This window comes from Hyalella azteca, unplaced genomic scaffold (genome assembly GCF_000764305.2).
Source record: "Hyalella azteca isolate HAZT.00-mixed unplaced genomic scaffold, Hazt_2.0.2 contig17367, whole genome shotgun sequence".
Taxonomy (NCBI): Eukaryota; Metazoa; Arthropoda; class Malacostraca; order Amphipoda; family Hyalellidae; genus Hyalella; species Hyalella azteca.
In genome coordinates this window covers 109,170-120,780 of record NW_025947153.1, presented here as the reverse complement: position 1 = coordinate 120,780, position 11,611 = coordinate 109,170, and the positions used below count along the sequence as shown (strand labels likewise).

General features: G+C 35.6%; 1 protein-coding gene across 1 annotated transcript; it reads right to left on the bottom strand.

Annotated features, from left to right (window-relative positions):
* Nucleotides 1–8,591: 8,591 nt before the first annotated feature.
* Nucleotides 8,592–11,082, bottom strand: LOC108679797. The gene is made up of 3 exons (XM_018168524.2): nt 10,414–11,082; nt 9,897–9,987; nt 8,592–9,270 (listed from the first exon to the last, which is right to left on the bottom strand). The coding sequence occupies exons 1-3, from the start codon at nt 10,661–10,663 to the stop codon at nt 9,057–9,059; spliced, it is 555 nt and encodes a 184-aa protein (XP_018024013.1). The 5' UTR covers nt 10,664–11,082; the 3' UTR covers nt 8,592–9,056.
* Nucleotides 11,083–11,611: the final 529 nt, after the last annotated feature.

The window sequence follows — 11,611 nt, the reverse complement described above, 5'->3', positions numbered from 1 at the left end:
GACGGGCGTGCAGCCTTTAGCGATGAAATGTTGAGGGGTAATCACTGGGCAAGGCTTGCACCCCGTCTCAGCAGGTGCTGCTCCTTCTGCAGGTGCTGCAGCAGCAGGTGCTGCATCAGCAGGTGCTGCAGCAGCAGGTGCTGCATCAGCAGGTGCTTCTGCAGGTGCTGGAGCAGCAGGTGCTTATGGTTAAATAAATACGAATAATACTATTTATAAGAGTCAAATTACCTTTAAACGTGTAAGATATGCTTTTAAGTTATAGTGATAAAGTTTTTATAAGTTTAAGAATTATGTTATGACGCACTTGTGACATATTAAACAACAATGGAAACGAAAGACTGAGCGATGGATGATCTTTCAAACAGCTTAACTGTATTTTACATTTTTCTTTATTTTATCCTCACAGCCGGCGTACAGCCATGAAAATTTAAAATTTCCGTCAAATTTTTTTTATTCCTTCATTGAGTAAATTCATGCAAAAATTGTATTTCGTTCTCGTGCCTTTCTATTGAACGTATGAGGTCTCATGAAGTGGAGAATAATACATCAAAAATTACTATATAATAAATATGCGTGCGTTCTCGGTGCAAATTAATTTACAATTTATAGTAATAAGACTGTCCATTTTAACAATATGTACGTATTTCCAATCTACCTTTCAACAATATATTGTTATTTTATTGGTTTTACTACTACACTGAACATAGACGTACAAAAATTAGCTCAAATAGCCTATGCTTTACTTTATCCGAGGTTTTTCCAAATAGAGAGCAGAAGAAATGAAAACCACGAATCAAAGTCTTATGAAAATTTAAAGGATTTAATTCTTTTTTTCAGAAAAAAGTTTGAAATGCATTTGTTTTGGCTACGAAATTTTTGTATGCTGTGGCAGGGAATTTCGAACATACTGAAGACAGGTAAAAAAGAGTAAACATAATCGAGGAATATTTGGTATAAAATTCGACCGAAAATTAGTTTTTCGGCGAAATAAAATTCTTCTGAGAAAACAATGGTCATCGCTGATAAAGATTAAAAAGGTTTTTAAGTTTCGCATGATTTATATGAAATAACTCAATTACTAAATAAATGGAGCATATTTTTTATATGGTGTTTGAAATGTTTACCTAAACTTGTACGGGAACGGTTGCATAGTGAACACCCCAAGCGTATGTCACTACGTAAAGAATTAATCTTGCAAGCTTAATCCTGAAGTGCTGGTTCAAACATACCTTTTTTATCTTTATTTCAAGACACAATGCGATTCTTGACCATACTGGGAGCCTATTTTTTGCTTTTGCAGCCATTGTTATGAACGTTAATTGAACCTCGAAGCAGAGTCGCTATTTCGTTCATTGCTATACTTCAGTCCCTCCTAGAGTAATTTTGTTAGCAGCAAAACCTTAATTAAAGCTGCATTTGCGGCGACTGGCTAGAATTAAAGCTGCATTTGTGGCGATTGGCTAGAATTAAAGCTGCATTTGCGGCGATTGGCTAGAATTAAAGCTGCATTTGTGGCGATTGGCTAGAATTAAAGCTGCATTTATGGCGATTGGCTAGAAGGGATGTGTGGGCCTTTCCTGTCATGCCGAAGACTGGATATTTTCGCACGACTAAGAGGATATATAATAAATATTTTTCTAATATATTTAACCGGATAAACCGGTCCTAGACGATGAAGCCTAAGACCGGTTTATCCAAGTCGTGAAGCGATCCACGAGTTGATAAGAAGCAAGCATCGCTCGAATCATTTATAATTTATTTTTAAAGTTCTACGAAGAAGAAGTTGGAATATGTTTGTTCGCTTAAAATAAAATGTACTTCATAGGCAATACAAAGATTTTGCAAGTTAGTTGAATGTGCATTAGTTTTGCAAACTTAAAATACGAGCATTAGTTGCGTGGTGTGCATGTTTAATAATAAAAATACAAACGAATATTGTAACATTAAGATTGCTAAAGGTAAGCCAAAGACTCTAAATAGAAGAATTTTCCTACGCAATTCATTTACCGAACAACTACAGGAGTAGGTTTGAGATCTCTTAATTAAATCTATCAATAAGATACTCACTAATAATACCCTAACAATATTTAACATAATATTTGTGTATATATTTACACGTACTCTTCACGCTAGGGAACTGAGGAGCTGCTGACGGTTTTAATTTAATTTAAATTAGTTGGCCTTACCATCTTGGGCGGCGACCGAGACCAGCACCAAATAGGAATACAAAATTCCCAATAGGTATACGGAAAGCTTCATGGTCGTGTCTTGAGCTGTAAAAATAAAAAAAATATCCCTATAGTGACACCAGTGTTAGGTCATTAGCAAAGAATATCATAAGCTAAAGTAGTCATGCAAATAAATGTTTCTATAATATTAACATCGAAATTATTTCATAATTGGGTGAATTTTTACAGCATAATCTTTCTGCTTTTTTCAGCGTACACTCGAATAACCAGTTAAATTAAAAACATAATGTTAAAATAATCAACATTTGTATAAAAACCCGTTTTATTTAGTCTTTTCGGAAAAAATTCAGATTTCTTACAAGCTGAATGACTTTAATGCATACATTGATATAAATGTTTAAGAGAATATTTTTAACTATGAATGATAAGGAGCCATGTTTTGAAATATTTAGCACGCGTTGTCCTTCAAAATTCTCATTCCAACTACAGCATGACTCGTCTAACGATCAACAAACAAATTATGATCGCGAATTTCCGCGGGCGGCATAAAAGTTTACGAAGCGCCTTAACCGCAAATTGTCTCGAAAAAACTTTATGTTCTCAGCCGTCCGCAGCTGAACTCAATAATTGCTTCGAAGAACTTCAGTTTTGTCTTGTTTCTGAAGGCCATGAAAGAAAAAACAGGATCTGACTTCTCGGTAGCGCTGCCGCCACAAGTCGTACACTCCTTCTTATTCCTGGAAATTCGAGCGAATTTTGCATACCTACTTGGCTACTGGCGCGCTGCAAGCGAATGTTGATACGTGCAAAGCCGGTGAGCAGATTTTACCGGTATTTCTAGTCATTAAATTTTGTATTCAAAATAATGTATTTCAACCCGCCCCCTTTTTTATTTCTGAATTAATGCGCGTTTGGATTGCCAAGCAATTTGGTGTGACGCTTACCTGCCTATGCATATATATATATATATATACTACACACAAATAACCAGATTTTTTACATTTAATTCTAATTACGTTATTGTTACCAACTATTATTAATAATGTCAATACAAATAGTAACGATAATTACAAAATAAGGAAATAATAAAAATACACGCAAAGTTTTTTCTAATCTAACCTAATCCGAGTATAATCTATTTTAAATAGCGCCTTATCCACATATTGGCCTTACAACAGCATGCAATTCACGAATAGTCTTTTCCAATAGCGCATAATTCAATTATACCTAGTGTTTTACCTGTCACTATGTAAAGACATCTGCATAAACCTGAACAATCTTCGCAGCTTCTAGAAAATATACAAATTTTCCCCTAATTTACAATCATAGCATTGTCGATGATTGTCATCACATCATCACTTAACGTAGGAAAGAAAAATAGACCATAAATAAAAATAGAAAACAAAGGGACGTTTTTCTTTCTCGCAAACATCGATTTTGATGTACAATTAAAAGTTTGTATTGTAATGAGTGTCGCATTGTGTTTGCCAGCAATCTCTCAGAGTATGTACTTGAACAGAAAGTTCAAACGCATGAATCGAGAAACTTGTAACTATGTGAAAAAAAATTGCCAACAAATTACCAAAAAATTAAGGATTTATTATACATAATTTAACAAAAAAGTAAGAACTTATTATACATAAATTATCAAAAAAGTAAGAATTTTTATACAAAAGTTACTAAAAAAGTAAGAATTTATAATATATAAAGTACCAAAAAAGTAAAAATTTATTATATATAAATTACAAAAAAGTAAGAATTTATTATCCATAAATTACCAAATAAGTAATAATTTATTATAAATAAATTACCAAAAAAGTAAGAATTTATTATAGAAAAGTTACTAAAAAGTAAGAATTTATAATATATAAATTACCGAAGTAAGAATTTATTATACTTCTACAGGTTCAACTATAAATTAGTCAAGCATGCAAGCATATCGATCGTGCATGTGCGGACAAGTCAGGTAACATGCTTGCAAAATTTAATTAAAGCAAATCACAACATCAGACAAGCACTGCAAGCAGCAAAATAACACTTTGGAATAGGAGAGAGCAGTGATCATAGCTAGAAATGTTGAAAAAAATATAATGTTCATTATGGACTTTTGGTGTGTTACTGCTTATGACGAAAAATATTGATTCTGACACAAACTTTTGTGCTTGAAGACAATTTGCGCATTTGAAATTTTATAAAATATTATTATTTATATGACGAAATATGATTATTTACAGGATTTGCATTTATAGCCTTTCATTTGCTAAAGTTGTCAACGGTTCATTATAGCGGAGGACTACAAAGGCCAGCTTGAAATGTCGGCTGCTTTGTTTGGCTAAAATGAAATTATCATTAGAAAAGTCCAGCATTAACCGAATTAGAAGTAGGAAATTATTCTATCAAAGATTTAATAAGCTATCGAAACTACGATTGTGTTAACGAAAGAGGTAGAAGTGAAGAAATTGAACTGAAGTTGTGTAAGGCAAGAGCGACGTGCAAGTTAATAACTTGGGAAAAACTGCAACTGCGATTCGTGCGTATTCGATAAGAACGTTCATGTCAGAGGCCCATAAAAAGCCCAGACTTGGGAGCAAAGCCGTGATGTAATTAATCAGCCTTTCCTTTGGTTACTTTATATACGTGTGATTTAGCCTACGCAGCAATGGATCAAAACAGATAATAAACCTGGAAAATTGTGTTACAATGCGTAGATGCGAATGCCTGAGATGGAACAACTAATTCGTTGTCAAGTTTCAGGTGCAATTTCGATCACTGGTCCTCAGAAATTCGAACCAAGATCAACAAGTGCTCAGAGTGCTCCTCTTAAACTTCTGCACGTTTTTAAACTTGTTTTTATTCACAGCGTTCACGTGAATCACCAACTTATTTCCTGTAATATCAGTCAAGCAGGCATGCCTTCAGTTATCACGAAGTTTACTTGTCATACACAGGCGAATAAACCTCACCATCGATAATCTCTCCCTCTCTCTCTCTCATCCTTTCAATACAGTATTCAAAGCTTTGAACTATTATAAGACTGAAAAGTTGGGTACCATTTTGCAGCGTTGGAGCTGTCAGCGACCTCAACGAAGCATAAGTAGCGAGCCGACCTTATGTGGTCCGGTCGAGACTCATGGCCCGGCCAAGACTCTTCCTGATAATGGACACTCAACAGTATTGAGCAAAATTGAATCTCAGTTTGATGTTTCTTAGTTCTTATTTAAACATGCGCGTGTTATACACATTTGAGATCGCCAGATAAATTTTAGTAATTGCCGAGAATTTGTCTTCTGTACGGTAAATAATATAGTCTGTATATGAAAGCAGAATGATGATGGGGTAAAACGCAAGTAGTTATAGTTGGATTATGGCTGAAGTTTTGAAGCAAAAAAACAGGGTAAGTGCACTAGAACATGAAATTCGTCGAACGCCTAGCTTGTGATAAAAAAATCATAGTATAACTTATTTTAAAAACAAGTTTTTAGGCTCAAAAGAATGCAATAAAAAGTGCAATAATTGTACATGATCATCAATAGTGCAATCTTCGTATTGAAACAGTGCTGGATCGAAAATTCAAGAGATATAAGCAAACTTTTAAAATAATTGTTTTAATCATCTGGAACATACAATGAATGCTCTAACAACGACGTAACAGTTCTTAAAATTTAAACATTGTGATTATTTGTGTCCATTTGGCATAATTTCCTGTCGTTTCATTACTCGGTTTTGGTCTAGCGAACAAAGAGTCTGCAGGATGAGAGAAGCATACAAGCGCTGTACGGGACCGCGCGGATTCAAGACGCTGTCTTGCCAGGAGGATGAAACAAAAAAAAAAAGATCGGGTGATTGAACTGCCGGGTTCCATCACAGCCTCTGGCATCCAAGCTTGAAAAAACGGCAACTCTTTTGCAGTGCAGAAACACTCGCCGGCTAAACTCTTTGCAACAATACAGCCATGGCGACGACCGACATGTTCCTGCAAGCCAAAGTCCTTTTGTTCACAGCAGGCTTTAAAGTGAGCTCAGTTTGTCGACCTCAGATTTTAATATGGATAATATTGTTGAGGTTGACTGCTTGATGACCTATAGATGTGCATTTATTTCAAAATAATGACTTTTAGATGGCCGAGAAAATAAATAAATGTCTTCCACAGAAATGTGTTTTGTTTTAGCAAAACTTTTCGCGTGATGATCCTTGACATATTAGAAGTAGCTTTAATTGTTACTGTTTTTATTATTTATAAAATTTAATGATAAGATAACTTCAATTTTAACGGTACTGCCTTATTTATTTCTTAAAAATTTGCTGAAACATGAGCCCGATATGCAGGTTTACTATCATCGTCGCATAATAATCAACGTATTTTTGTGTTTCAACAATAGCAAAAATTGTGGATTGAATTTGAACAGTAAGAGATAAGTGAACAAATCTCTAAGCATATTTTACTCTAATCTTCATAATAGAATAATAATTATTTGACTCCGAATTTAAATGCAAATCGTCAACAGGAAAGTGGGACGCCGTTATCATACTAAATTGTGAATTTTTTGTCAGCGATTTTCATTTATTTCTGACGTAGAAAGTATTTAACAGAGCGCGGGACACTATAAAACGTAAGAGCGTCCGTCTTAAATCTATACAATAATACAAGTCCTTTATAGTTTAATTTAGGAGCAATTATAGCTTGAACTCCAGATAGTTCTTGTTTTATTTTGGATCAAATATATGAACCTAAACTGATCCTCCACCTGCAGTCGGACTACGCCAAGACCTGACTGGAAAATACCAGAATATATTCGAACGAAGCCATTCTGCAGGTTCAGCTTGACGATGCTCATCTGTCAATGACTTCATGTGACGCATGGATCATCAATAATTTTAATTAACGCGACAACTTATCTCTGTATCCAGAAAAACAGTTGTGCCATCAAACACGTTTTCTTTGTTCCAGGCGACCGGTTTTTATACAGTATCAGTAGATAATTCAGATTCTGGTTTTGCGTATATTTTTCTACTGTAGGTTTATGGCGCAGTAGCTATCCTGTATAATGAACAGTCCTACAGAATCTTGAAGTATACCTATGTCATAGTCTATAAATTTCAATGGTTAATCTTATATACAAATTTGTATAATGTTGTGCTAATATTGGAAACACATGAACCTCTTATTGGCCAAGAACAACAGCAACAAATCATGTAATATACTCAAAACGCAAAAATGTGATGTCGCTAGATCTGTAAACAGAATCAAACATTCACTATCACATAATAAATGCAAACAAATATAGGGCCAAGCTCTCTGTGAACGATCATCGTACAATCACAGAGAATCATTTCGATTTTCTGCTGCTGATTGCCAAAAGTTCAAACACGTGCAGCAAAACCGAAAAACAGCCCGCATTGCCACCGTGAATCATATTAATAGTTGTATTAACATTAATGAACAATCTATGGTTTTATTTAAATATTATCTGGTGGAAATGCCAACTATTCAAATATTAAATGTGATCTTTATCCTTTGTTTTGTAAACAAGAAAAAATAAAAAGTACGCAGAAGGAGCAAATCGTCCTTAATTTTTGTAATGAGGCCAAAAAGTTGTTTTAAGAGAAGAACTTGGGTTGCGTATAAATAAAACACAGAAAAGATCTAAGTTTTATAAAAACTGTCAACAATTCCTAAGGTGAAACACGTAATATATACTCCAATAATTAATATCTACTCCGATGCACTGATTAACAACAAGCCTCGGGGCTGCAACATCGTCAAAGAAGTTGGGACGTTACAGAACGTTTTGACAGTTGAAAATATCTAATATTGAAAATTTCCTTCCGAAATTGAAAGTCTACATCACAAATTAAAGAGTACAACGTTACCCTTAAGCTCTGAGAATCCATAAAATATTGAATATTTTCATTACTATATTACTCTAGGTTAGATGTGTAAAATTCGCAAAACGTTCATCAATGCGACTTAAACACTACATATGAATTTTTCGCAATAAAATAAACATTTTGAGTACATTATCTTGCCACAAGGTAATAGTCTAGTACATTCCTAAAATGGAAAGGTAGGAATGAGTTCAATTTGAAGCTTTGACGATTAACTAATGAGAAACTTAATAAAAAACACTGCAGTCAGATGCGAACCCTATGTTTGTACATGTTTACCGGTAAGGCTAGGCTCACAGTGCAGGGGCCATACTTTCAAAACTCGCTAAATTAACGTAAGTACTTAAGCTCTATTTTCTAGTCTAGGATTGGTGTATTTTGCTTGAAAGGCCATCATTGATTGGCTGATGAACTTACGATCTCTTAACTTTTTTTGAAAGTATGGACCCTGAATTTAAACCTTAAATATAAAAAGCCATATATTTATTTTACGCATAATTATGCAACGTCTTTAAGAAATATTAAATTTCTCCCATCAGTTTCAATTTCGGGTGCTTTTTTTCTATTTAATTTAGGCATTTTTGGTAGCTCAAATTTTGTGCAAATCTGCAGAATTCAGTTTACCTCAGAACTTACAAAGTGTAACGTACATATCGTATATATACCGTTATTAGTTTCAAGAACCGTAATGGTTGTTGAAATTTCGGCGCAAATACATTAAGAAAGAGCCTGAGTTGTCACTTGTCGTTACCTGCAATGAATAAGACGAAATCTATTTCAGTCCATTTATGAGCTAAGTAAGTGGCATTCCTTCAAAAAGAAACAGAAATTTCATGGTCTCTTTCGTATAACTAATATACATCTTCAGCGTCAAGCACATAGCTCCGTAACACCTGCAGCCGCGAATTATTAAAGTTGCATTATTCTTAGCCTAAAACTAAGCCTACACAGCACACAACTAATAACCTGCTAAAGACCTCAAGGCCCCGAGTGATCAGAGTTGCGTGCAGGTGCAGGGTCAATATCATCGAAAGATAAACGGAACTGGAAAGGTCGGCGCGTGGTTCCAGCTACAGGTGAGCCAGTGCTACTTTCAGCAGATTTTGTACTGTCGCTGGGAGCTGAGACAGCAGAGATTTTGGTGGTCCCTGTATCATTTGTTGAGTTCGGAACACGTGCTCCCAGCACTCGTCTGAAAATAAAATCGGGTGGGACAGGGGCATTTCACTAAATTCTCTCAATCTTTCTAAGGTTTCAGGGAAACATCGAGAACAACTTAAAACTACGAAACTTTGAAACTGGGAAACTTCAGAAAGTAAAGTTTATGTGAAACCTGGACTTCCTTGGAAAATAGACCATGGAGTGATTTAATGCATTTTAACGCACGGTTCTCAACTTGGCAACTTAAGATGCAAACATCTTCGCGTAAAATTGTTTTTTTTTTTTGTCAACACCACGATAACTATCATGATGAATTAATTACAACTACTTACTAATGAATTACTACTACTTACAACTACTACAAATTACAACTACTTACCTACCATTAAACCAACAACTTACTAATGAGTTACCTCAGGTCAACTGAAATATTTGGATGGGATATGGAGCCGGACGATATGATTCTATGAATTCAAATAGGAATCTAGTCCTCGGGCAGGAACTATTGCTCTCTCCGAGTCATTATCTATTTTCGAACTTGAGTCTATATGTTATTATGAAATAATCAATTTTTCTTTGCAGACACTATTTAGGAAAGACTTTCAAGTCCAATTAAATACCTCCCATTAATGAGCGTGATGCAGACTATAGTCTTACCTTATTCCTTTTGACAGAGATTCATCGATGGGGTCAGCGTTGCGGTATATGGTGCCCAGCAGCCGCCCCAAAAAACTTCCAACTTCTTTTTCTGGAAGTAATCACGGCAAAGAGTGTCATTAATTTTCATTCCCCATTAAACTTCTAAATAAAATCATGAGGCCCAGAGAACACAATTATGCAATGTAATGCAAAAGAATTCCATGAAAATTAAATTAAAATATATTTTTTTTATAATCATGAGTACCGTATTAAAAAATTGGCGGCGAAACTTATCTTAGGATTATTTGGATTCGTATATAGAAATACGGTTTTATTAATCTACTCTTTTCAGGAAGGATGCGTGTTTCAATTAATTTTAAACTACAGGATTAAAATAGAGCTCCGCTAGATGTAGAGTGGAACAGGACTTTTTGAAGAAAGGTGTTTTAGTTTCAAAAATTTTGGACGGGATGCAGAATGATGGGATCTTAATTTGCGAAGATTATGTTAAGCCTATTTTTAGTGACGTACTCACCGAGTCTGTTGATGCTCGCTTGGGTTTTAGATGCCTCAAAATTTCTCTCGAAAACCGTGGGTTCTCTTTCTTGACTCTCACTGAAAGTTCCGTTAAGTATTAAATTATTAGAAGCGGCTTGGTTACGCCGTGCCGCCTGCGACGCGAAAAGTGTACGGCCTAAGGCTCGCGCAATTGAGTTCACAGCCGTGACGGCTTCAACACCGTCGGCATTTGTGCCATTGCTCCCATTCTGTGGTAGTCTGAACATACTGAGGATGCTTCGTATTCCTCCATTAGGAGCCGGGACAGTCCCGTGGGGCAGCTCGGGACCTGTATTAGTGCGTCGGTTGGTCCGCCGAAGAGGAGTCAACTCGGGATTGGCTCCAGGGTTGACACTGTTTTCCTCAACATCGCGGTCGATGTTGAAGAAATTTCGTAGGATCTCCTGACGACGTTCCCGTCTTTCGGTCAAGCGATCAAGAAGACGTGTTGTTGGGGAAGATCGTCGGTTGGGTTTAGCCTCCGATTTAGGGACGCCTTCGCGTTCGCTGCTGAGGGTATTGGCTGTTTCGGACTGGGCCTCTGGAGAGTTGATCCTTCCAGGAGCAGTCACAATCACAGCTACATTCTGGAGTACATCAAACGCATCAGGATTAATTAATAATAAACTGACTATTCAAGAGTTTATTACTCTGTTGAAGATAAAGTTTCATTTCTTGAAGAAAATGTCAATGAATGAAAACTCACCTGAAGATTTGTAGTCAGCAAGTGCTACCGGCACACTTTCCTACGAATAAAAATATAACAGGGAACTCCACTAAAAAATTTGCTCATGTATGCCTGAACGTATTCGATGCATGTCGCGGCATGTTAACATGAGACAGAAAAGTCTTATATTTCTGACAAGTCGAGCATCAACTCACCTTTCACAAAAAAAATTCAATTGAAGTTTACATAGTGTTGAGGAAAATAAATAGATTTTTTTTACCGGAAACAAGTTTTTTGAAGGAAGGCTATTTACTGACTTAAATAAGAAAAACGTGCAGATAGTAAAAGCGTAGAGATATCGTAAGCCTTTCTAGTATAGGTCAGGTACCTAATTACCAAACTAGATCACCTTCAATGAGTCTTTGTTTAATCAAGTCACAAGATAATATATGAAGAATTTTACTTTGACTTTAGAAAAAACTGACTAAACGGAATGTACCGTTAAATA

Excerpts from the sequence above, each read along its gene's own strand:
- LOC108679797 (XM_018168524.2), bottom strand. The coding sequence starts at position 10,663 with ATGTTCAGACTACCACAGAATGGGAGCAATGGCACAAATGCCGACGGT. Across the intron at positions 9,988-10,413 it reads AGCGAGCATCAACAGACTCG|AAAAAGAAGTTGGAAGTTTT; the intron begins GTGAGTACGTCA and ends GATTACTTCCAG. Across the intron at positions 9,271-9,896 it reads TCTCTGTCAAAAGGAATAAG|ACGAGTGCTGGGAGCACGTG; the intron begins GTAAGACTATAG and ends TTTTATTTTCAG.